The sequence below is a fragment of the Engraulis encrasicolus genome, chromosome 12, assembly GCF_034702125.1.
Source record: "Engraulis encrasicolus isolate BLACKSEA-1 chromosome 12, IST_EnEncr_1.0, whole genome shotgun sequence".
In the NCBI taxonomy this organism is placed as follows: Eukaryota; Metazoa; Chordata; class Actinopteri; order Clupeiformes; family Engraulidae; genus Engraulis; species Engraulis encrasicolus.
In genome coordinates, this window is record NC_085868.1 from 16,369,477 (window position 1) to 16,396,976 (window position 27,500).

The following is a 27,500-nucleotide window of genomic DNA, read 5'->3' on the forward strand; positions in this document are numbered from 1 at the left end:
TCTCTCTCTCTCTCTCTCTCTCTCTCTCTCTCTCTCTCTCTCTCTCTCAGAAATGTGTGCCGAGTGTCACAGAGCGTACTGACCTTTGAAGAAGCTCTTGACCTTCAGGTATCCGACGCTGAGGCGCAGCACGGAGAGCTTGTCGAGGCGCGCCCGCACGTCCTCCGAGAAGGGCAGCAGGTTGGTCAGCTTATCCAGCTCGCCATTCAGTCGGTCGCGGTGGCGCTTGGACGGGTTGGACTTGGCGCCTTCTGCAGGTGGGGGCTTGGGGCTGGATGGGGGTGAGGAGAGGAGAAGAAGAAGAGAGATGGTTAAAGTTGATGTGTAGCCTCTTACTGCAGCAGAGGTCGCCGGCGACCCTATTCACTTGCTGATAATGCTTAACTACATCATAACAACATTGCAGTGACATTACAGAGAGCCATAGTACTGCGCTAAGGGGTTAAAGGTGGTTGGGCCGGCCGTACCATGGCGCTAGCGGCAGGGCACTCGCCTCTGCTCCACTGTCCTATCCCGGGAATAACTAAGAAAGACTTGAAAAGCCTCAAAGTTGTTTGAGCCAACACAGTCTCATCCCAACACGTCAATTTCTGACTGAAATTGACCAGAATGCAATGTTTTGACGTCAAGGGCATTTTAATAATCCCGAGGGAAATTAAGGTGTCTGACAGCTTACATAGATACATAGATACATGATATACATAAAGACCTAATACACATTATTGCACATTGCAGTAAACAGCAGTAAACAGTTAACAGTAAACAGGACCCCCAGTTTGGGAACCACTGCCCACCCAAATCCAGAGTTGAATGAAGTAAAAGTAGAAGTACTTTTACAGATGTAATTACAACACTTGTAGTATGATATTACAAAGGTGAAACCATGTAATATCATACCACACGTGATGGTATTACATGTGTAAGAGTACTTCCACCTCTACTTTATACAACTCTGCCCAAATCCACCCCACAGCTGGAACATGTTGTTCTGAGAAGTGGAGGATCAGTTAGAGGGGCTATATTTACCAGCTCAGAGGTGGATACTTGAGGAAGTAAAAGAATAGAGCTTTAGAAAATTTGCTGTCTGCTTTTTTAAAGATAGAGTTTGGGTATGGGTTTTTGGGTAAAATGATACTAGGCATTTTCAGTCAAGTGCTTTTGTGCGCTCAAAATAGCAGAAGTAAAGCACTTAACATTGGGGAAAAGCTATTATGTTAATGTAGGGTGTGTGTTCTGATAAGGTGCATGTACATAAGTACACAAAAGTACTGTACGTTAAGAAAATGATTACTTTAGTATACTATAACTGTAAGCTACTTCTTCACATAACACAATATCACCAGTTGCCTAAAAAAGGCAAACTCCATTATAAGAGAAACCCACACCCAGGCCACAATCTGTTTGAACTGCTGCCATCTGGTAGTAGATGTATATCGATGAAAAACAGGACAAACAGACTGAAAAAAATGTTTTTATTATAGGTACATTATTTTTATATTTATATAATTTATACTTACATACTTATATTTAAGTTTTTTTTTTTTTGGGGGGGGGGGGTTCAAGCATTTGTTTTTTTATGAGATAGGATAGTGAAGGAGACACAGGAAGTGAGTTGGGAGAGAGAGAGACGGGGAAGGGCTGGCAAAGGCCCCGGCCCGGAATCGAACCCGGGACGACCTCGTAGCAGTCGAGTGCCCTAACGTTAGCGTTAGGTTTTCTACCCAGTGGTCATTACTGCACTAAATTCAGCTATCAAAGAATTATTTTATTTTTGTACATCTATAATTACTTTTCCAATCTTTCTAAATGTATTTCCATTTTATTTTGCTTCTATCAACAGTGAATGCTCAATTTTGTTGTTAGTGTTACAATGACAAATAAAAGACATTCTATTCTATCAAGGGCACATTGCAGACCTACTCCAAACCCCATAAGCATTACGCATCAATACTCCACTTCAAGCCCCTTGCATCGCCCTCTTGATCAACATGTAAACACCCGTACACTACGTACACATCAGCCGGCGCATACAGTACATGACATCCTGAAACCCAACATGGCCAGCTGGGGCCAAGCCAACGGCCGTATTAATGTTTCATAAACCAATAAATAAACTAATAAATTACTGCGCCGAGTGTATATGGAGGTGCATACTGCACGTCAGGCAGCGTAACGTATAGCCTTGGTGGTTAGTGGCAATGCCAGGTGCGGTTATATAGACCTCACAGGGGCCAGTCCATCATGCCTGGATGCGTCTTTGATCACGCTGGCTGCTTGCCTATGGAAACCGGGGTTACGCATCTATCATGCGTCTCTATAAAGCTGATAGCGTTTTCAAGCTGCGCCAACGGACACCTGAAAGCATTTCATGAAGGCAGACAGCTGACGAGTCACCAGTGTTGCCATATCTATGATAATTATGATATTTATACCATAATTTTGTCCATTTTGACCTCTGTACGATCAAAAAAAACATGATGTACGATAATTTCAGAGTTCTCATTCAGTTCATTTTCATGCCTTGAAACAACAATTTGGGTCTTGTACGATAAATTCCTCCCAAAAAAGCCCCTAAAAACGATAATTTTGAGGTTTTGGTACCATAACTCAGCATTTCCCATCTGGCAACACTGGACGGCTGACGAGTCACAAGTGGTGAAGTATATTTTTTCAGCAGAAATGCAAGCAGGGGTGCAGTGGCTAGTCATGGGTAAGCGGTCAGGGCGTCAGACTTGTAGCCCAAAGGTTGCTCGTTCGACTCCCGACCGGCCAGGTTGGTGGGGGGGGAGTAATTAACCAGTGCTCTCCCTCATCCTCCACTATGACCGAGGAACCCTGAGCATGGTACCACCCTGCCCCACTGCTCCCTTTAAGGCCCCATTGGGGGCAGCCCCCTTGCACAGGTGAGGCATGAATGCAATGTCGTTGTGTGCAGTGTGCACTTGTGTGCTGAGGAGTGCTGTGTCACAATGACAATGGGAGTTGGAGTTTACCAGTTGGGCTTTCACTTCACACTTCAGTGGGGGGGGATAATTCAATCAAGCACAAAAATGAGGATATCCCCTCCCCTCCTCATCTCCTGCTTCAGAAATGTACTTTCAGTTGTCATTTCTGAGCACATTTCTAAACCTTTCTGTCATTTACATTTTAAAATTGTGCATTCTTATATTTTGTGTACATAGAATTGAAGAGACTTTTTTTCAAAGGGCCTTGTGGCGACTGCACCTCTGTAATCTGTTCCCTTACCCTGAGGGGAAACATACTGCACTGTACGCTCCCACATGTAAGACAACGTCAGCCACAGCCTATCAGCAGAACACACACACACACACACACACACACACACACACACACACACACACACACACACACACACACACACACACACACACACACACACACACACACACACACACACACACGCACACACACACACACACACACGCATGTACACACAAACACACACACACACACACACACACACACACACACACACACACACACCCTCATGTTTTCTTAAGTTACATAACGCCCCAAACAGGCAGCTCCTCACAAAGGGACTAACCACCACTTTTTACTAAGTCTTCAGCACTGGGCGGAACCCACTTTAACCTCGCCTCATAAAAAACTGACATGATGACCCACCATCGCAAAACTGACACAGACAGGCACAGCAGCACATCATAATCAGAGAGAATAGAGAGAGAGATGTTCCATTGGCCCATTGTTTCCGGGTTCTATTATTGCAAGGGGGAGGGGCTGAAATCCCCCTTTAGGCAGACCTAGGCAGACCCAAGGACTGTTCTATTCAATGCCAGGAGTATTATGACACGTCCCTTTAGGCAGACCGGAACCTGGTCATGTTAGGTGCCCATAGCAACCTATTACATTGGCATATCTCTATACTTAAAGAATCTCTGTCATAATCATGGCTGAGCGGAGCACAGGCCACACATCCCGCCACTATCCTACCTACCTACACACACTGTGCTGTGCTGTCCGGGTTATATATATACAATCTACTGTACATAATGCAGACGCAGACATCCCAGTCTCACTAAGTCATAATCCTACCACGTTTGTTACCCCCGATCCTGAAGGGAAGAGAGAGAGGAGTTAAACCTATTACGTAGTGAAATCATTCAGTCGGTCTGTGTTGAGAGCACAGGCAGAAAGAATGTGTGTATGTACATTGGATGTGTGAGTTGACAACCAGTCATAGGGGTCAGTGCACTCACAGCTACAGTAACCTCTCCCCTGCAACTACAGTCATTTACTGCGAGTATAACATGCTTGTGACCTGCCGTTATCAGCAAGACTGTTGCGTAACATTGACATGACACACTTGCTTCATGAAAGATACATTGTAAAAGCGTTCCTGGTCCCAGGTTCCTGGTCCTGGTTCCTGGTCTGTCTTGCATGTTCAGAGATATGACAACGGAAGTAAGTAGACTTAGCATGGAGTATGATGTCAGCTTTATAGGCAAGAGTTCAGCCAGGGCATGAGTCTTGGGATCAAAGACTGTCAAGTTCAGCAAATTCAGCATTTGCATTTTCAAAATCTACTGTGTATGAGAAAAAACACAAAAACGAAACACCATCAAAAATATACTTTTGACGTTATTAGTAACATTCTAACTCTACTTTGCAAAAATGGTCGCAAACATTATCTCTCTTCATCAGTTATTTTCTCCTTTGTCTTTGTTTCTGAAACAAACAAAAATGTGTGCATGCTAACCTGCTCCTCATGCTGATAAATCTAATGTCTATAGCTCCATACAATGTGGGATTTGTTTCTGCATTGCCTTTATTACTATATGTGTATTATTTGTTGGCTACTGGACACGATCATTTCCTTCCAGATCAATAAAGTTGTGTTACTCATCATACCACCGATGCCATGCTTGCGTTCTTTTCAACGTTGCTAAGCATTGTTTATACTATCTTCTTGGCAATGATCTTCTGTTTAGCGAGCTTCCCTTTTTGTAACAAGAGCAAGAAAGGCAAAACAGCAGCGATTAAGCCCTGGGATAAGCCTGAGACTGGCCTGGTCTTGCAGGGAGCTGTGCATTTATGACCTACTCCACTGTGTGTGTGTGTGTGTGTGTGTGTGTGTGTGTGTGTGTGTGTGTGTGGGCGTGTTTGTCTGCCTGTATGTCTCTGCCTGTGTGTGTGTGTGTGTGTGTGTGTGTGTGTGTGTAAGTGTGCATGCGTCTGTATGTACTGTACGTGCATGCATGCGTCTGTGCATTTAGCTGTGTTTGTGTGCAGCTACGCCTTATGGCCACTTCCGCTACCCATCTCTTGGGTAACGAGACTGAGTCTAGAGTCTTGTTAAAGCACATGTGCTGTGAGCTCATCTCCCTTCCCCAATGTCCTCCGTGTGGGGACACCAATTACACAATTACTTAACCCGTTAAGACACAGCGTTATAAATTTGCTGTTACCAGAATGGCAATGACCAAGTCGTAGTGCATTACTAAAGGCCCTGTGTTATGTCATAGTAGTGTAGTAACTATGGTAGTTAACTTTTCAATGACTATTACAGTGTGCCACTGGAGGTACGGCGTGCATTAAGTGGCTAGGAAAATAAAGCAGTGCTCATACAGTATTTCGTTCTGTGCAATGTGCATTGACTGCATACACAAAATCATTCAATTGGTAAGTAGAGCTCTCTAGTCTAGATCTGGTTGAGGAACGTCTACTGACCCAGTATTCACAGATACGGTAAAGTGGAGGAACAAAAACATTAGGACATGTAAATGTCCCCGGTTCTCTGAAGGAGATTGAGAGAGACATCTCTGTCGATGGGTTGCCCTCATCGTATGAGACATCAACTGAAAGAAAACCTCAATGAACCCTGCATGGCTGAACAGATGAGTGGAAACTTCGCTAAACTAAGTATTTACTCATTATAAATAAACCTATTGTTATTTTAGACCAGTAAGGGTGGAGACATGGAGCCGTAATATTTTCTTCTCCCAAACACATACACATATCGATAAGACGCACGCACGCACGCGCACGCACGCACACGCACACACACGCACGCACGCACGCACGCACGCACGCACGCACGCACACACGCACACACACACACACACAGGGGCAAAGACACAGGGGCAAAGGACCCACAAGGACCCTGTTCATGATGGAGGCATGTGACCTCACGTTATCGCAACCCCAAGCTGCATTTGAACAGCTCTTTTGTGTTCAGTCTAGATGGTGTGTGTGTGTGTGTGTGTGTGTGTGTGTGTGTGTGTGTGTGTGTGTGTGTGTGTGTGTGTGTGTGTGTGTGTGTGTGTGTGTGTGTGTGTGTGTGTGTGTGTGTGTGTGTGTGTGTGTGTGTGTGTGGTTGGGTGAGTGCGCTTGTGTACATGTACATGTGTGTGCAAGCGTGCATACGTGCGTGTGCGTGTACTGTATGTGTGTATGACTGAGAAGGTGTGTGTCCATGTGAGCGAGCAAGTAGGTGAGTGAGCTCAAATCTGTATTCACAAGATATGTGCAAAGGTCAGTGGTCTACTGGTTACACAACAATGACTACGTAGCTTGAGTACCCTGAATACACTTTAAAGGGACACTGTGAGATTTTTAGTTGTTTATTTTCAGAATTCATGCTGCCCATTCACTAATGTTACCTTTTTCATAAATACTTACCACCAGCATCAAATTCTAAGTATTCATTATGACTGGAAAAATTGCACTTTTCATACATGAAAAGGGGGATCTTCTCCATGGTCCGCCATTTTGAATTTCCAAAAATAGCCATTTTTAGCTGCAAAAATGACTGTGCTTGGACCATACTAGAAAATATTTGTTTATTACAAATAGCCCAGTTTCAATGAGCAGCATAGTTGCAGTACCTTTTTGACCATTTCCTGCACAGTGTCCCTTTAAAAGTAGCACAACATAACTACGACAATACAGGAATTTACTTTAATAGCATGTTTATCATGTTATTCAGGTGATAACATAACCTTATTGGCACCAAAGTGGTATTGCCTAAGTGTGGTGACCTCTCATGAATGAATGAATGAAAGAATACCACTCCTCACCGATGAAGGCCCTTTGCACAGAAGGCATAACCACTCCTCATCTAAAGCGCATAACAACCAGCCTTTTGCTGCATGGAAATGATGGCGTATTGGTTAACTTGTAAGCCAGGTGCCTTACACGGTGGCCATCCCGGTGCCTATATATGTGACCACACTTTGTTCATATAGCATGAAGGGTTTCTTTCACAAAGCTGAGAAACCTGAACACCCTTTTGAGGTGAGAGACGTCTTCCTGACATAATTGCCGTCTAGACGCTGACTGGTGATTCATTTGTAATTAGGTCCAGGCGCCTGACACTCTCGGTTTTCGAGATGAGGGACATGCCAAGGAGCAGTTACGACAAGGAGCAACTACTGGAAGAGGGTACCATGGCAACATAACCTATATTAGCATTTCATTAGCATTAGCTTTACTGTAGCATTAGCTTAACATTTCCCAAGTGTAGTGCTAATGTACAGCTATAATAGTGAGCTGAATTTGAATGATGTGGAGAAATGTCTGAAGCTACAGATGTAAATTCTATTAGTAGTCCATACACAGCCGATTAGACATGTTACCTGTTACGTAATAGGATGCATTGAATGATTATTTAATATGGCAATCATAATGAACATCAAATCATTGAAATATTAAGGAAATTAAATATTGTATGGAATGCTTTCTTGCCATTTACTTGAGTAATTCAAAAACATTCATTATTAACATATAAATGTTTCAATGGTTATTTTCCTTCACATATCATAACCTCAGCACTGTCCCTGCATTACTAAAGCCTTTGTGACCTGTCACCAAATATCCTGTTTGTTATCATTACGAGATGTAGGAAATGGTATGCCTTCAGCTATGCAAAAGAAGCTTTGCAGGTTTATCCTAACAAACACAAATGAGAAACGAGAAAAAAAAATCACTTGATCTCATGTTCCTTGATGAAGAACAATGCAATTGGCTCTCAGTTCTTTTTCATGATACTTCCCGTTTTTTTTCTTTGGCAGACGTGGGGGAGACCAGAGGCCTTGTTTTTTGTACCAGTAGTCCTGTAACGCTACACTCAACGCATTAAGCAAAAGGATCCGGCCCTCTGAGAGAGCATGTGAAACCTTAGCCAAGCAGACCCAAATTATACTTTCCCAGAAATAAAAAAGCGAAACTGACCTCACTGAGAAAGAAAGAGGACAGAAAAAAAGAAAGAAAAAAAGAAAGAAGGAAAGAAAGAGGACAGAAAAAAAGAAAGAAAGAAAGAAAGAAAGAAAAAAGAGAAAGCCCCAGAGGAACAAAGGGCTGCTTTCAGCCCATTTCGCAGATCCTCTCAGGGTTTACTCCATGCCTCAAGGGTGTCGTCATCAGGGGCATAAAGTGGCGGTCACTTGGGCAGCGTCTTTACCAAAACAAAAAAAAAACTTTCACTTGCCCTGGGGTGGAAACCACTGCTGCTCTTTTCCTGTGCAGGGCTGCAACCCAAAGCCACCCATGCAAGCTGGCTGATACTAGCTGCCCATTGATAGTCTTCTGAAGACAGAAATCCCAGTGGTGAAAGATTTGGGTAGCCTTAAGCCATGGTGACTTAAGACGATTTTTACATTGTGCAAAGCGTATGGACATTCTCAAAATTCATCATCTACATTCCCTTTGCAATGGATGAGAATTTTGTTTGAACTGCGAAAATCTCTATTTCGAATTGGTCACTCAAATATAAGTGTGGGGGAACGAAATCCTGAAGACAGAAACTTTACTCAAAGATTAAACAGGAAGGCATTGTTGCTTGCCCCTATTCATAAAACAATGAAATAACAAATGTTAAAATCCCCTGTGTAAAATGCACAGATGGTGCACCAACAACACAAGTCTTTTGATCAATTAATTATGTATTACGTCCATCTTACATACGGAATAACCCTACTAACTTCAAGACAGTCCTACATCCTCAAGACAAACTGGGATACTTCACAGCGACTAGACCCAGAGATGACTTGAGCACTCAGCACCTTTTCTTAGAGTTGTTTTTTTTATTTTGGTGCACAAAGTCTTACATCCTATCATGGCAAGAGCATTACAAAAGCAGACACCGTCTGGGTTACATAACACCGTGCAGAATAAGAAATGCAATAGCTGTATTCAGAATCACAGATGCAGGTCTACACTGAGCTCAAGGCAAGTCAAAGCTAACAAAACATGATCAACGCTTGCATAACAGTTGTAAACAGAGCTCCTTGCCAGGGGGCGTCCTGGTAGTTATAGGAACAACAAAGCTTTAGCCGCCTTTGCAGAGGCATTGACTCGTTTTGCAGAGGCGTTGACTTGTTTCGTCAAACATTTCCTTCTCCAACAATCAGTTGCAAACAGTAGACCTGCTAATGAACTGAATCTGCATCAGATACCAATGCAGTGCCATGGTATAATACCTTATAACATAGCTGACAAGCCAGGATCACATAAGGACACCTTGCCGATTGGAAGACTGCTTTGTTTTCTTTTGTTTTGTTTGTTTGTTGTTTTGATTCGGGTCACTTCCAGGAGAGTATTCCAAGAACTTGGCTGAGTAGTAAACCAGTTTAAGTTAACCTTGGTAAATCATCTAATAGAAGAGCATGTAGTCCTCATTTTCTTAATTTTCATTACCCGTGGACAATCTATTAGCCTATTTTCCTCCACGTTAACTTAGACAGGTTTATCACTCAACCATGCGCTTGGAATACCCCCGCCAGGTCTCACACGATTTCCAACATTTTCAGCAACACTTCCATACGGTAGAAAGATTCCACACACAAGGATCTTGAGGGAAATGCTTTTCAATGTTTAGGTTTTGTTGTGTAGTTTTTCTATAAACCTACAAGTGGCCATGTGCGTGTTTTGCTTGTCTAGTGACTTGACAAAAGCTCTCATTCATAAGTTGTGCTTACCGGGAAGTAATTGATTTAGTGAATGGCAAATGTAACAAAAATGTGGTAGGGCTTCATGCACGCACACACACACGCGCGCACACACACACACACACACACACACACACACACACACACACACACACACACACACACACACACACACACACACACACACACACACACACACACACACACACATGCTTTCTCACCGCATGCTTTAATGCCCATATGGCCCTGTTATTATTCCTCAGCGCTGGTTCAACCGGTTGAGCTATAGAAACATAACCATATGATGGGAAACAAAACAGACACAGACTGTACTGCAGACTCAAAGTGTACTAGAGGGCAGCACTGAAATGCCGGTCTGCAGGTTTGGATGCATCAAAACGGAAGCAGCAGTGGAGCTACACAAATCAAGCGCTACAATAAAGCCTTCATTACAAAGACCAAAACCTGGATAGATAGATAGATAGATAGATAGATAGATAGATAGATAGATAGATAGATAGATAGATAGATAGATAGGCTAGATAGATAGATAGATAGATAGATAGATAGATAGATAGATAGATAGATAGATAGATAGATAGATAGATAGATAGATAGATAGATAGATAGATAGATAGATAGATAGATCAAATCAAAACCAAAAGGATATTGTTTGTTTCGCGTCAATTTTGGATATCTATTTCTGTGCCAAAAAGCCAAAGGAAACCACCTATCTGTCCAATATGCGCAGGCACATGCACACATGCGCCCACACACACACACACACACACACACACACACACACACACACACACACACACACACACACACACACACACACACACACACACACACACACACACACACATGCGCGCACACGCACACACACACGTACAGAGTAGAGTACACTGAGCAGGGTGTGTCAAAGTAACAGCTGTAACTCAATAACCAGTGCTGTTAAATTAGCCTGATCGCCTTAGCTCCTGCACTGCAGCCTGCCTGCCTGCCTGCCTGGCAAATCAAACTGGGTTTTTTGGTCATTAGGAATTACTGAGCAAACTGTTGTTTTGCACATTCCACACGAATTACATCCAAGGCCTCACGGCATTCCCATTAATTGTGATTTCAAAACCCAAACTGTTCATTCTGCAACCGGCGGGAATCCTCAGGAGAAGGGGAGGAGAAAAAGAGGCTGGGGAGGAGAGGAGAGGAGAAGAGAAGAGAAGAGAAGAGAAGGGAAGAGAAGAGAAGAGAAGAGAAGAGAAGAGGAGAGAAGAGAAGAGAAGAGAAGAGAAGAGAAGAGAAGAGAAGAGAAGAGAAGAGAAGAGAAGAGAAGAGAAGAGAAGAGAACAGAAGAGAACAGAAGAGAAGAGAAGAGAGGGGAGGAGAGGAGAGGAGAGGAGGCAAGAGGGGAGGAGAGGAGAAGAGATGAGGCAAGAGGAGAGGAGAGGAGAGGAGATGAGGCAAGAGGAGAGGAGAGGAGAGGAGGCACGAGGAGAGGAGAGGAGAGGAGAAGAGAGAGGAGAAGGGATTTACTGGTAAAAGAAGGTTAAGGGAGGCAGGACAGAAAAGCAGAGGAGAGGAGAGGAGAGGAAAGGAGAGGACAGGAGAGGACAGGAGAGGAGAGGAGAGGAGACGGGATTGTAGAGGAGAGGAGAGGAGACGGGATTGTAGAGGAGAGGAGAGGATTGTAGAGGAGAGGAGAGGAGAGGAGAGGAGAGGAGAGGAAAGGAGAGGAGAAAAGACCACCCAGCCCACTACCACCCCACAAATCCAGTGTAGAAGTGAATAATATAAGCGTACTCCATCTACCCTTGCGTCTGTGGATGGCATGGCCTTGAGTTAGGCATCTAGCCACACTTTACTGCCAGGCGGCTGTCCTGCCCCCGTGTTTAATTCAGTATACGCCACGCCATGGCCGCTGACAGCTTTTGTTGGGCCCAGGACAAAGTCAGCTGAAAGAGCCCCCTAATCCAATACATGCAATGTAATGAGGACCCCATTTTGGGGCCCCTCTCTCCCTGGGTCAAGGACAACAGACCTCTTTGTCCCCCGCCCTGTCGTCTCCCCTGCGTCACACTTTACTGCCAGGCGGCTGCCCTGGCTGTCCTGCCCCTGTGTTTAATTCAGTATGCGTCAGTCTGGGTATAAGAATGTCAGCTATACATTACATATGGCCCTCGCATTGTTCTCCAGCACACAGGCTCCAACACGTTAAAGGACGTTTTAACCAAACGCACTAATGCACACACACACACACACACACACACACACACACACACACACACACACACACACACACACACACACTTGTAGAGTAACCTAAACACACCTGTGCTCTACCCTCTTGAACACGTCACCACTCCCCACCCTTCACACACACGCACAGACGCACGGACACACACACGCGCATGCACGCATGCACTCACACACACACACACACACACACACACACACACGCACACGCACACGCACACGCACACATGCAGGCAGAATGCACGCACGCACACACGCGCACGCACGCATGCACTCACACACACACACACACACACACACATGCACACATGCAGGCAGAATGCACGCACACACACAAACACACGCACACATGCAAGCAGAATGCACGCAGACACACACACGTGTACACACACACACACACACACACACACACACACACACACACACACATACACACACACACACACACACACACACAACCCCAACCCCCTGTCCATCCAGAGTTCTCGGCCCTGGGCAATAACAGCAGGCCTGACAACTTTTGAGTCAAAATACTGTGCAGACCAGACAAAAGAGCATAACAAACATGCAGTGAAAGGAAAACAAACACACATGGATACTATTCTTACTGCAGGTAAGGGGTAGGGGTGGGCCATATGGAAAAAATGTCATATCACCATTTGTTAACATAATATTTCGATTTCGACAGGTATTTTATATACTTGCCATTTGTAATTTGCTCTCATAGAATGCACAATTGGAATACAATAATGTAAAGAATAAAAGTGAAGACAACAACACAAGTGAGTAAAAATCACTGTGAAACTGATAGTAAACATCCTCACTGCAAGACTGTCTATGCGATTTCTCCACTTCTCCACGAGACGATCTTATACTCGATTTCACAACTCACGATTTAATATCGTCATGTCGCCCACCCCTAGTAAGAGGGTTAAACTTGACAAAACTGTTCATCCCCCTAAAAACACGAGATTATTCCATATACTCTAAGCATGCAAGTATTCAAGGAATAAGTCAAATTATTTCATTCTTGTGTATGCCTTGCTAAAGGGCTCCCTAATCGCCCTCTTGAAATACGAAAAAGTGTTCAAGGGGCCCCTGTGTGTGTGTGTGTGTGTGTGTGTGTGTGTGTGTGTGTGTGTGTGTGTGTGTGTGTGTGTGTGTGTGTGCGTGAGTGCGTGCATGCGTGCGTGCAGGCGTGAGTGTTTTGAGTGTTTGCGTGTCTGTGTGCACACATGTGTATGCCTGTGTCTGTATGTGTACATACACACACACACACACACACACACACACACACACACACACACACACACACACACACACACACACACACACACACACACACACACACACAAAACATGCTCAGAGGCAGCAAGTTCACTGAGTGTATGGGAGTAGAGTATGGGCTGCCTTTGTTTGAGTTATGCTGTATGCTGCATTACAGGACTGTGTGAGTGGAGGGGAGTGCAGTCTCCCCCAGCAGTGATATTAATCTGGGGAGGGGGGGGCACTGTGTCTCCCTTGATAACCTCCCCTGGAACCCCACCACCATCTGGCTCTGATCAAGAAGGCAAAACACACACACACACACACACTCTCACACCCTCTCTCTCTCACACACACACACACACACACGGCGTGCACGCGCACACACACACATACGCACACACACACACACTCTCTCTCTCTCTCTCTCTCACACACACACACACACACACAAACACATAGCCTACACGCGCGCACGCACGCACACACACACACACACTCAAACACTCACACTTGTGCAGACACACACACACACAAACATACAGTACAAGCATGCACAGACATACACACACAAGCGCACGAAGGAGTGTGCACACATCCACGCACGAATGCACGCACCCACGCGCACACACACACACACACGCACACACGATATGTAATAAAAGTCAAATTGGCTCCATCTGTGGAACTCTATCTCGCCACTATTTATCCTGAACCAATCACCCCAGAGAGCAGCACTGCACATCAATACATGCAGTACTACACAGTATATGATCTGCTTCATTCATAGTAGCCTGGCATTGCCATCTGTAAACGTCCAGTCAGCTCACATCTCCCTCCACGTTAGCAAGGAAATTAGTTACAGGTAGGGATGTAAATAAAATCGAAATGTATCGATGTATCGGAAGTATCGGCCGGCGATTTAATGGAATCGCATCGTATCGTGGGGCATTCTTAAAAATCGAAAAGAATCGAATCGCTGGCCCCTGTGCAATGCCCTAGCTCCATAACACAATAGTAGTGGAAAAGTAATTGGAAAAAATCGAATCGAACTGAATCGCATCGTATCGTGGGGAATTCTTAAGTATCGAAAAAAATCGAATCCCTGATTTAAGAAATCGATACCGTATCGTATTGTCATGAAGGCTGTGATTTACACCCCTAGTTACAGGGTAGTAAGGTAAGACCAGGTGGTATTCGTAGTGCGCCGTTCCCACTATGGCTAGTTTGTGCTGGGCGGAAACCAATCCGGACTTAACGTAAAGAGCTTGGGAAATGTTAGTAAACACTCTGATCATTGTATAGCACAAATACTGTACATCCACGTTAAGCTGATGTGTGTGTGTGTGTGTGTGTGTGTGTGTGTGTGTGTGTGTGTGTGTGTGTCTGTGTGTGTGTGTGTGTGTGTGTGTGTGTGTGTGTGTGTGTGAGAGAGAGAGAGAGAGAGAGAGAGAGAGAGAGAGAGAGAGAGAGAGAGAGAAGTTGAATAGAGCTATAACCTATAGAGCGAACTTGCCACTGCTAATTGCGGGTCAGCGATTCGTTAAAGTTTCCACACGTCAATATTCCCCATTAAAAGTGCATAAGAGGTTTCTCCATCTTGGCCCTTGGCCCTTGGGGTTGGGTTGGGGGTATCAAAGTCGTCTTAATCCAGCAGGTCGCGGCTGCCAACAATAACCCTCTTATTGGCTAATGGCCGTAAGCACTTTTAATAATGAGCTTTTCTCAGTTTTGCAAGTGCAGCCACGTTAGCGGCAGAGCCAGGGACTGTGTTGCCAGATTGGGCCGTTTCCCTCCCACCCAATTGGGATGGTAGCCTCTTATTTAGTGTTCCCACATGTCCAGGTTTTTCCTGGATTGTCCTGGTTTTTATGGTCTGTCCAGGTAAATGGAATAACTGTCCCAGTTTTTTATAACGCACGTCTTCATATTACCCCATCATTCACGTTTTGCGCTTGTCGGTCTATGTGTCCCGGTTTTTTTCACCACTGAAATGTGCCAGCCCTACTCTTACTGCAGATGGGGTCACCGGCGGGCTTATTTACTATTTGATGAAAATACTAAGCAAACTGCATCTTAACAATACTGCTATGACAGCACCAAAAGCCTTAAGTAACAGATTAAGACATAACTATTATTACACTTTTGGTGACAGTAAGGTTATAAAATAGGCTCTTCGCTAAGGGGTTAAGGATGATCTGCAGTCTGTGGGTTGTTTTCTGTAGAATTAATCGTCTTAGATTAGAAATAAATAGAGTTTAGTTCAAATTCGGGCTGGATTAAGTGCTCCTCTGGAGTTTTTTGAGCATTTTGGGCGGCTGGAAATCATCAGTCACATCTGGCAATAGGGCTGTGCAATATATCGAATTTATATTGTGATATCAATTTTGCTGTCAAACAATAATTATTTCACAATACCGATTTGAAACAATACTTTTTTCATTTCTCTGCACTGCCAAAAAAGTTGCTAAGCACAAAACATTCCCACTCCGCCCAACAAAATCATGATATCAATATTGACTGAAATAATTGTGATATTGATATTTCTCATTCGAGCGGTCAGATCTGGCAACCCTGGCTGTAGAGCCAGTGTGGGAGTCGGGTGCCAGGGGGGTTGGGGGCCAGGGCTTGGGGCTTGGTTTAAATGGGGGAGCAGGGAGGTACAGTATCTGGGTCAAGGCTGTGCTTTGCTTGTCACAATTGTGTTTTTTCCACTTGGGCACATCCACCGCTGACTGCTCCAGACAACTCAGCGCCTCCCGTGTAATGTAGGCCTACGCACCACCCACACACAAAACTAACACACACACACACACACACACACACACACACACACACACACACACACACACACACACACACACACACACACACACACACACACACACACACACACACACACACTTATTACATATTGACATACAGTACATGTGCATATACACACACGCACACATGTGCACTTAATTCATGGGCACACACACATTCACATACAGAAACACACACACACACACACACTCCAAAACTATAAAAATATGGCTGTTCATTACACCTCTCACTTCTACTGTAATTGCATCTAGCCAACACAGTCCAATCCAATCTCTCAATGAGTCTGTGTGTGTGTGTGTGTGTGTGTGTGTGTGTGTGTGTGTGTGTGTGTGTGTGTGTGTGTGTGTGTGTGTGTGTGTGTGTGTGTGTGTGTGTGTGTGTGTGTGTGTGTGTGTGTGTGTGTGTGTGTGTCTGTGTGTTAGCCCGGAGCTAATGCTAATATTACGAGTCCAACTACAGTACAGACTCAGACTCATGAGGGACTGCTCTCTCTGTGTCACTAGGCAACGATGGAAACTAATGATGATTAAGCTGAGATGTTTATATCCCAACAGGTCGAGGGTGAAAAGACCTGACCTTTTATTCGCTTGAACTGAAGACGGAGAACTAAAGATGGCAATTGCACATGAAAGCATAAAAAAACCTAGTAATACATGTTTAACAATGGTGTATATGTCGAGGTGTATGGTTATTGATTGTTCTTTGGCGAAAACAAATAATTCACAGCTATCTTGTTTGGATTTCGGTTCATGTTTCAAATAGACTGTGCTCAGTCAGACCTCCCATGTTGCAACACAGAGCTCTCTCTCTCTCTCTCTCTCTCTCTCTCTCTCTCACCCTCTCTTCCTATTTCTCTCTTTCTCTCTCACCCTCTCTTCCTATTTCTCTCTTTCTCTCTCTCTGTCTGCCTTCGCTCAAACCCTCTCTCTCTCTCTCTCTCTCTCTCTCTCTCTCTCTCTCTCTCTCTCTCTGTTTCTCTGTTTCTCTATACCTCCCTCCCTCTCTCTGTCGCTTTCTCTTTCTCTCTCTCTGTCTCTCTCTCTCTCTCTCTCTCTCTCCCTCTATCTCTCTCTCTCTCTCTCCATGAGGCATGTTTTTCAGCGAAGAGGGCTTAGCACCTTACCCAGGGGAGCAGTCTTCAAAACACCAGGCTGAGGAGCACCGGGGAGGAGAGACAGCAAGCCAGGCAGTACACAATGACATCACCATCGTCATGCCAGAGCAACACACGCACACGCACACACGCACACTCACACACACATACAACATACACACACACAGATACACAGACCTTAACACAGATGTATACGTACACACACACACACACACACACGCATGTGCGCAAACACACACACACACACACACACACACACACACACACACACACACACACACACACACACACACACACACACACACACACACACACACACCACTTCTCAGTCACACCACTCCCAAGTCATAAATCAGCATCCACAGTGTCAGTCCAGTGATAGGGTTTGACACTCTCTGACCTGCTTCTATTGTTAGTGAGATGATAGAGAGGGGGGCCCCACACAGAGAGGCGTTTAGGCCTGTAACTTTCTGTTTATTTTTTCCACCAACTTGTCGGATATGTGTATGCACTTTCACTCTGTGCGTATGTACTTTTTTTGTGTGTCCTTGAGTAGTGTGTGTTTGTAATGTGTAATGTGTGTGTGTGTGTGTGTGTGTGTGTGTGTGTGTGTGTGTGTGTGTGTGTGTGTGTGTGTGTGTGTGTGTTAGGGATGGCACAAACCGCACCGAAAACCGAAACCGTACAATTCACACACATACCGAACCGAACCGTGCAATCCGTCGCAAACCGCAATTCATGTACTGCCCAGAAAAATATGTAAAACAGACATTCTAGGAGTATCTTATCCAGTCTCTCTGATTAAAACATTAGCGTATAAGACCAATCAGAGGATGACACAATTAAAATCACACCATTTTCACATACAATAAGCCTATACATCACTTTATAACTGCAGTCATATAAATATTGTTTCATATTCCCAGTGCACCATTTATCATGAACTAAAAAAAAGAACCGTAGAGTACCGAAAACCGTGACCTTGACACCGTGATATGAACCGAACCGTGAATTTTGTGAACCGTACCACCCCTAGTGTGTGTGTGTGTGTGTGTGTGTGTACGTACGTTCCTGTAGTGTTGTGTAGCGTAGTTTACACTTGAGGTGTGGATATACACTAGCTGAGAGGGATTGAGGTAAGAGTGAGTGAGACACTGAAGGGAGCGAGAGGGTATATGTAGAGGTGAGGGGAGCGAACTTAAAAGCAAAAGCCAAAAGCCCAACTGGGAAAGTCCAACTCCCATGGTCATTGTGACACAGCACTCCACAGCACACAAGTACACACTGCACAAAACGAAATGGCATTTTATGCATCACCCGTGCAAGAGGGCAGCCCCCAATGCTGCCCGAAAGGGAGTAACGCAGTGGGACGGTACCATGCCCAGGATACCTCAGTCATGGAGGAGGATGGGGGAGAGCATCGGTTAATTACTTCCCCCACCACCAACCTGGCAGGTGGGGAGTCGAACCGACAACCTTTGAACCTACAAGTCTGACGCCCTAAACACTTTTCCAATGACTGCCTCTCCTTCTTGATGACCCGTACACCCCTTCACCACCCCCACTCCACCACCCACACCCTGTACCGCCGCAACCCACCACCATCTTTTTTTGGGTGCATAATTCTAAAGCATTCCATGAGCGCTGCCTGGCCTGGAGTCCAGTTACATGCCGCTCTCAATGCTCCCTTTGTGTTCCTGCGCAGACGGCTTTTCGCAGGGGGAATGAGGCGAGTCAAGCCAGCCCTCCCTCTCTCTCTCTCTCCCTCTTTCTATTTCTCTTTTCTCCAACCTCTCTCTCTCCCTCTTTCTATTTCTCTCTCTCTATCTCCCCTCTCTTTCTCTTGATCTCTCTGTCTCTCTTTCTATTTCTCTCTCTATCTCTCCCCCTTCTCTCTCCCTCTTTCTCTTTATCTCTTTCTCTCTTTTTCTATTCCTTTCTCTCTCCTTCTTTCTCTTCAAATCTCTCTCTCTTTCTATTTCTCTCTCTCTCCCTCTTTATCTCTCTCTACCTCCCTCTCTCTATCTCTCTCCCTTCTCTCTCGCTCTCCCGCTTTCTCTTTATCTCTCTCTCTCTCTCTTTCTATTTATCTCCCTATCTCTCTCTCTCCCTCTCTCTCTCTCTCTCTCTCTCTCTCTCTCTCTCTCTCTCTAGCCTCTGTTGGCGGCAGTGCAGCACATGGGGTGTGCTTGTCAGCTCAAAATGAGAGCAGCCATTGTGCTGGAGCTGTTCTTATCTTTCCAGGTGACAGCAATGCTGTTGCGTGCATGCGTACACACACACACACACACACACACACACACACACACACACACACACACACACACACACACACACACACACACACACACTGAACTCTGATTGAGTTGTTAACGGGTATAGGGTGGGAGGTAGAGGTGGGCCATAATTCATGTTCTGCCCGGGCTTGAATGGGCAGCATAGCTCAGATAGTGACTAGGGGGTCGCACATATAAATAAAATATCATTCGATTTGTCCAGGCAGGCAGCCCTCCTGTGGCTATCAACAAACGGTGGACAAATCAATTCTGTATCAGCTGTGGCCTTCACGGCCTTTTGTAATTAGTCTATCACTCGTCATTGCTGAGAGACAAGCTGCACAAAGAGGCACACAAAGCTGTGCGTAAACTTCAGCTGGCGTGCGTAAAAATAGAGAAATGAACTCTAATGCACTTCACGCCAGCGCCTAAAAAGTCATTGACAAAAAGGCTCACTACATTAACATGCCGAGACACAAACACATCGTGTTACGAAAAACAGGTCAAACTTGTCATGGCTCCAAGTTTTCCCCCTTACATAAACTTGATTGAGAAGTTAAACAAAAAAGGTCAAGTCTCGAATTCTGATGGATGTAAAACGTCAAAAAGGTAACCATGGATAACTTAATAAATTGTGCCAAAATCTGGCTTTCACTCTTTCCGATAACCATCCAAATGTTTAAGTCTTTAAATGGTTCATTCCTGTTTGCAGCTGTAAACTCCCGCGCCATCTATTCGTCGAAAGTTTCTGCGGACGGTGAATTAACAAGCTCCAACAACAGAAAAGAGGCCCGCCGCATTCTGCCAACGACCACGGTTGCGTAACAGTTTGCGTGACTTAAAAATATGTTAATTTGAGGGGAAAAAGAAGGAAAGACAAAAAATTGTGTTCTCATAAGGAGAAAAAACCGTATATCAGATTACAATAACATACTTCGGGCCAGCTCCCCCCAACTCGCCCCTCCCTCCTGTAAGCATCGCGTGAGAGCGCCGCCAACTCTCAACTTGATTATGATTAATGCAAGAGTACTATTTCCATGCCAGACCAAAACTATACACCACTACCAAATCTTAAGGTAACTCCCGAAACTTAAGACGAGCTACTTCTTCACGCAATGCATTCTCCTTAACTTAATAAACACTGTTCATGGGCAAAAGTTAATATAAAGAACATTTGTTTTGTTATTTAACGCAGCCAGTAGGCCCCACTTTCTGCCATGTTTCCTACGGCAAATCGGAGAAGCTCGTACTGTACAGGGCGACGTCTGCCCGGGTAGGCTAGACGGGAAGGCACAGTAGCCTCAGACATTCACTGTGCAACTTTGTTCTCTTATTTGGCCACCGGAATAATCGACTTTTATAAACGAGTTATTAACCATCTTTATTACTTAATACACGGTTGTTGTTTTGAACAGAAGGCTTTTGAAAGGTTTTTATAAGCTATAGCCTCGGCCAGTGGTGTAGTCTACGTAGAACGCGGGTATAGTAGCCTATACCCACTTCTAAATTTCAGGGATTTCAGTATACCCACTTAAAATCGATTGATCCATTGTTTTGAATGGCACAGTATACCCACTTCAAAATAATCTCAAATATACAGTATACCCACCATAAAAAGTAGACTACATCACTGGCCTAGGCCTACTTACTAGAACGACTGTTTCGGCGAGGAAAGCCTTCCTCACTGCACATGGTCTCTCTACACATTAAAGCATTAGCCTATTGGCAAAGACTTCATAACGATATTTGTTGTTAACTTTCAGTTCATACGCCTCCACGGGGAAAACGTGAATGTAGCAAAGAATGGTATTGTGTTGTGTTTTAAGTACCCTTGGATGTCAATATGCCCAAGTTCATTATAACCTGCACTATGAAAAGACGCGTTTCTATGTCACATCTTGCTATTAAATAATGACGTTGTTGCTAATATACCGGCTTCTTATTGCACAGAGGACCCACTTCGATACATGCTTGCAACTTCAGTTGTAGTGTTTCTCTGACTTCTGTGCACTGCCACAAACCAACATGATCTGAGAGAAAACACTTACATTTTCTGTACAGGCTTTTTGCGCTTCTTGGCGGCGTATATTCCCGTGTTCGCCATCATCGTGACAGTTATAGTTCTGTATCGACAAGATTATGGTTATTCTGTAAGTTCCACTTCACTCAAAGAAAGACAAGGACATCCCAACCAAAGTTAAAATCCCCCAAAAGGCGTTATTCCGGGAAAGTGTAAGTATCGTGTCCTCCGCTGTATGTCGTTTCCCAAAACACCAAAAAGTGAATAAATCCAAATCTGCTGAAATGTCAAAAGTTTTGTAAAGTTGTCGTATTCGTCTGCGGATAGCAATGGCGTGATCAGAGCAATTTTTCTCCCTTCCTTTCAGTTTTTTTTTCAAGCTGTCACTCTCTAGTGCCTCCAAACAAACTCTTCCTGAGATCTCAGGGGCTGTTTTCGCTGAGAATCGTAGACCAATCCTAAGCGCCGTAACACCACACAGCACGCAGGAGCTGGTAAGGTTGAATTCCTGCGATTGGTAGAAAATGAGGAAATAGCGAAGAAAGGCTTTTAAGGCTGACCGAGTGTATTATGTGCACTGCGTGCGCCGTAGTGCGTCGAAATCTCGATTGGAGAGCAGCAACCCCCTCGTTCGGTTACAGGCGCAAACTGTAGCCTGAGCCACACACATGGCTTTGTAATAAATATGCTATTAGAGTGCAGTTATTGCACGACAGCTGACGCGCACCAACAAAATCACAGTTTCTTAGATTGTATGAGTATATTTGCTTTATATAGGAGAATTTACCGGTAACATTCATCTGGTATTTGTTCGGTAGGCGATACAATGAAAAAAAAAATCCATACTGAACGTTTATAAAAGTAGGGTAATAGCCTAATGCACATTGCAACAGCCAAAATAGAAAACAAACCATGATCTCAGATTACTTTACTTAAAGCATAGTTTACAGTTCAAAAGCGTATCTAGTGTGTGGTGATTCCGAGAGTGGTTTAGTCACCAATTTAGAAAAAAAATAAGCTGGTGTCTTCACCATTCTAGAAACAGACAACAACGAAATCCCCAAACCCCACATGGTTTATTTTCCCATTAAGAGTTTTACTTGTTTCGTGTTCAGGTGAAGTGAACCACCTTGTTAGAATATCCCCCGGCCCACCCCACCCTTAGCCTTTCTATTGTTGTTGGAACATTTTGCAGGGTGTTGCTTCCTGGAAGCTCAGGTGTCTAGTCTCAGCCGACAGTGTGGACGTGCTTGTGCTGATGTGAGCAGTCACCTGCTTGTCGGGTAGGTCTGCCCGCCCTCCCTCACCTGGGATGTTCTCTTCTGACCATTTGTTTATGTAAGCAACATGCCTGTAAAACTAGAAGTAGAGGAACGGCAAAGCAGACCATGCGCATGTGCATGCACACACACACACACACACACACACACACACACACACACACACACACACACACACACACACACACACACACACACAGGGTCGCTGACAGCTTTTGCTGGGCCCAGGACAAAATCAACTGAAAGGGCTCCCTACCCAATCAATATAATGTAATGGGGACCCAATTCTGGTACCCCTATCTCCCTGGGCCCGGGACAACATACCCCTTTGTCTCCCCATGTCAATGGGCCTGCACACACACGCACGCATACACACACACACACACACACACACACACACACACACACACACACACACACACACACACACACACACACACACACACACACACACACACTAATAAGGTTAGGTAGGGTCAATGTGAAGACATAGAGAGGACAGACTAAAAAGTGCAAACCGGGTATGAACATGAAAATGTAGGGTTCCAGTGTACCCTCATGTCAAATTTACTAGTCCAAGTTTGGATTAAATTGCACTTGAGCAAGTTTTCATTCAAACAAGGGATGAGTGCAGTAGGCTATATGTGTGATTTGTGTTGTCATTAGAAGGCTTTGGGAGGTGTGAGTGAGAGAGAGAGAGAGAGAGAGAGAGAGAGAGAGAGAGAGAGAGAGAGAGAGAGAGAGAGAGAGAGAAAGTCAGGCCAGCCGACAGGGGGGTGACAAAGGAGAAGCCTATATTGTCCTGGGCCCAGGGAGATAGGGGGGGCCCAGTATTGGGTTGCCATTACACATGTATTGAGGTACGTGGCCCTTTCAGGTGGCTTTGTCCTGGGCCCAGCGAAAGCCTGGGAGAGAGTAGAATTGAAAAATAGCAGTCGAACTAGGGCTGGATATGGGGGAAAAAACCTATATCATGAAATGGATTACTTTATATGACGATAACGATATACAGTGCCCTCCATAATTATTGGCACCCCTGGTTGAGATGTGTTAAAAGCCTTAAAATAAATTCAGTATTTATTGCAGAAGAATACTGTCACACTGAAAATTTTAGGAAAATGTAGCCTTCAACTCAAATGAATTGTAGGAAAATAAAAAAAATCCCTGACTAAAAAATAATTCTTTTTCATTAAATCACCTGTTCCACAATTATTGGCACCCTTAACAATTCCCAGGAAATAAATATAATTGAAGCATTTCTGTCATTTCTACAGTAGTTTACAAAGTTTACCAGAGTATGTAGGAACATTTAATTAGTAATTCATCACTTCCTGTTTCCCTGGGGTATAAATATGACGTGACACCAAGGCCATTTCTCTTATCCACTCTTAAACATGGGAAAGACAAAGGAACACAGCATACAAGTGAGGCAGATGTGCGTCGACCTTCACAGGTCAGGCAGAGGCTACAAGAAGATTGCCACTCAACTGCAGCTGCCCATATCTACTGTGAGAGGAAGAATTAAGAAGTTCAAAACAACTGGAACAGTGGTACACAAGCCTGGACGAGGACCCAAGTTTATTTTGCCACCACGCACAGTGAGGAGGATGGTAAGAGAAATCAAAATATCTCCAAAGCTCACTGTTACAGAATTACAACAAATGGTAGCATCCTGGGGTCACAAAGTCTCCAAATCAACCATCAGGCGCTGTCTACATGCCAACAAGCTGTTTGGGAGGCATGCACGGAGAAAACCTTTCCTCACCCACAATCATAAACGCAAACGTCTGGAGTTCGCCCAGCGGTATTGGGGCTTCAACTGGGACCGTGTGCTTTGGTCAGATGAGACCAAGATTGAGCTTTTTGGCAACAAACACTCTAAGTGGGTCTGGCGTGCCACGAAAGATGCGCATGCTGAAAAGCACCTCATACCCACTGTGAAGTATTGGGGTGGGTCAGTGATGCTGTGGGGCTGTTTCGCTTCCAAAGGCCCTGGGAAGCTTGTTAGGGTGCATGGCATCATGAATGCTTTGAAATACCAGGACATTTTAAATCAAAATCTGTTGCCCTCTGCCAAAAAGCTGAAGATGGGTCGTCACTGGGTCTTTCAGTAAGACAATGACCCTAAACATATGGCCAAATCTACACAGAAATGGTTAACCAGACACAAAATCAAGCTCCTCCCATGGCCATCTCAGTCCCCAGACCTCAACCCCATTGAGAACCTGTGGGGTGAGCTGAAGAGGAGAGTACAGAGGAGAGGACCCAGGTCTCTGGATGATTTAGAGAGATTCTGCAAAGAGGAATGGCTGAAGATCCCTCTTTCTGTCTTTTCCCATCTTGTGAAACATTATAGGAGAAGATTAGGTGCTGTTTTGTTGGCAAAAGGGGGTTGTACAAAATATTAACAACAGGGGTGCTAATAATTGTGACACACGTTATTTGATGTCAAATAATTATTTCTTTATGTGGGATTTTTTCCCCACTGAATAAATGCACTTGTATTGAAGGTTGGATTTTTCTCTTTTTTTCCATTAAGGTCCCATATTATTTAGAGAAAAATAATAATAATTGGAAGCTAAAAAACACATCTCAACCGGGGGGGGGCCAATAATAATGGAGGGCACTGTAAATCACGATATAGCACAATTACATACGTGTTCTGTTATTCTCTTCATTTGCTTTTTATTTTTTCATGTCGTAAAAACAAACTTTCTTTAAAATGGATATTTTTATTGTTATTTTTACACTTACATGAACTTATAGTGTGTGACAACATGAAATGTAATTAAATGAAATTCAATTGTATACAACTGATAAAATTACTATCACGATATAAACGATATAGGAGAAAGGTCACGATATACACTTTTATATCACGATAACGATATATATCGTCATATTACCCAGCCCTACATGAGGCTCTGGTCTCCTCCATCTCCAGAGCCAGAGGAGCAGGGCAGGGCTGGGGTTTAGACTGGGCTTGGCAGCTGCTCCGATGTGGATTTTTAAAGCTTGACTGTGGTACTCTCGTGAATCACTGGGAGTTTCCGTCTGTGCGAAGAAATGAGACCCAGTTAGTCTTAAAACTGTTGGGGGGGGGGAGAGAGAGAGAGAGAGAGAGAGAGAGAGAGAGCGTGTGTGTGTGTGTGTGTGTGTGTGTGTGTGTGCGTGTGTGTGTGTGTGTGTGTGCATGTTTCAAACCTTAGAGGAACAGACCACCGCACTTTAACAATGAAATAGGTCCTTCTCAGAAGTGAGACGAGATGATGCGTACCTCTCCAAGCGTTGTGTGACCTCCCAGTCAGTCAGACGCGCTGTCACTCCTCTTAGCATTTGTAGCTACTCAGCATGGCCAGCGGTACGTTTCAGTGCTGTAGTTATTTTACTGTAGTATATTACATTGTTCCTGTTAATATAGGCCCCCCTATGTAGGTTTATATGACCATTGACATAAAACAAATTTCAGCAAATTCAAACTTTTTCTATGCTGTGGAAAGTGTGTACTATAAAGAAAAGCATAGTGACACCTTCTGCAAGCTTCGACAGCGCATTGATATGCCACTTTTCCCTCCCCAATTTTATTGACGGAAGTTAGTGGGGCAGGGGGAAGGGGGAAAAAATCAGAAGTGAAGGTACCAATGCACTGTTGAAGCGTGCAGATGGTGTTACTATGCCTGTCTTTATAGTATAGGGCCGGAATTGAATCAAGGTCGCTGGCATAGAAACCCAGTGCCCTATGTGTGTTGGTACCATGCTCAGGGTACTTCAGTCAAGGAGGAGGATGAGGGAGAGCACTGGTTCATTGCTCTGGTCTGGAGTCGAACTGGCAACCTTTGAGCTACAAGTCTGACGCCCTAACCACTTTATGGGCAGTCATGGGTAAGTGGTTAGGGCGTCAGACTTGCATCCCAGAGGTTGCCGGTTCGACTCCCGACCCGCCAGGTTGGTGGGGGGAGTAATCAACCAGTGCTCTCCCCCATCCTCCTCCATGACTGAGGTACCCTGAGCATGGTACCGTCCCACCGCACTGCTCCCCATGGGGCGCCACTGAGGGCTGCCCCCTTGCACGGGTGAGGCATAAATGCAATTTCGTTGTGTGCAGTGTGCAGTGTTCACTTGTGTGCTGTGGAGTGCTGTGTCACAATGACAATGGGAGTTGGAGTTTCCCAATGGGCTTTCACTTTCTTTCACTTACCCATGACTGCCCATGATGAGACGTAAAGGCAAATTTGTTGTCTGCGCTGTGTCCCAATGACAAAAATGGGACTGTCACTTTCTTGTACTACAGTAGACAATGTGAGGTGCAGCTACTGTCTATATAACACAATAGCATAAATTATATAATAATAAACTGTGCATGTAATGACAGTTATTGTTTCTATAATATTGTCAAGCCTGGCTCTGAAGACAAGCATGGATTGTTACTATTGCAGAAACCCTACAAGTCATTTTTCCTTTAAAAAAAAAACGTAGCTGTAAAGAGTAGACAGCGTGATCTAACTATATATGGCCTAAGCTCCTTCACTTTATATG

The 27,500-nt window shown here is 44.5% G+C and overlaps 1 protein-coding gene across 1 annotated transcript in view; it reads right to left on the reverse strand.

Annotated features, from left to right (window-relative positions):
- Nucleotides 1-22,313, reverse strand: part of ahr2 (aryl hydrocarbon receptor 2) — a 191,965-nt gene extending 169,652 nt beyond the window's left edge. Inside the window, exons 1-2 of the mRNA XM_063211713.1 lie at nt 21,713-22,313; nt 84-271 (exon numbers count right to left, since the gene is read on the reverse strand). Of these exons, the coding sequence (XP_063067783.1) occupies nt 84-271; nt 21,713-21,771 (247 nt within the window). The 5' untranslated portion in view covers nt 21,772-22,313. The remainder of the gene's footprint in view (nt 1-83; nt 272-21,712) is intronic.
- Nucleotides 22,314-27,500: the final 5,187 nt, after the last annotated feature.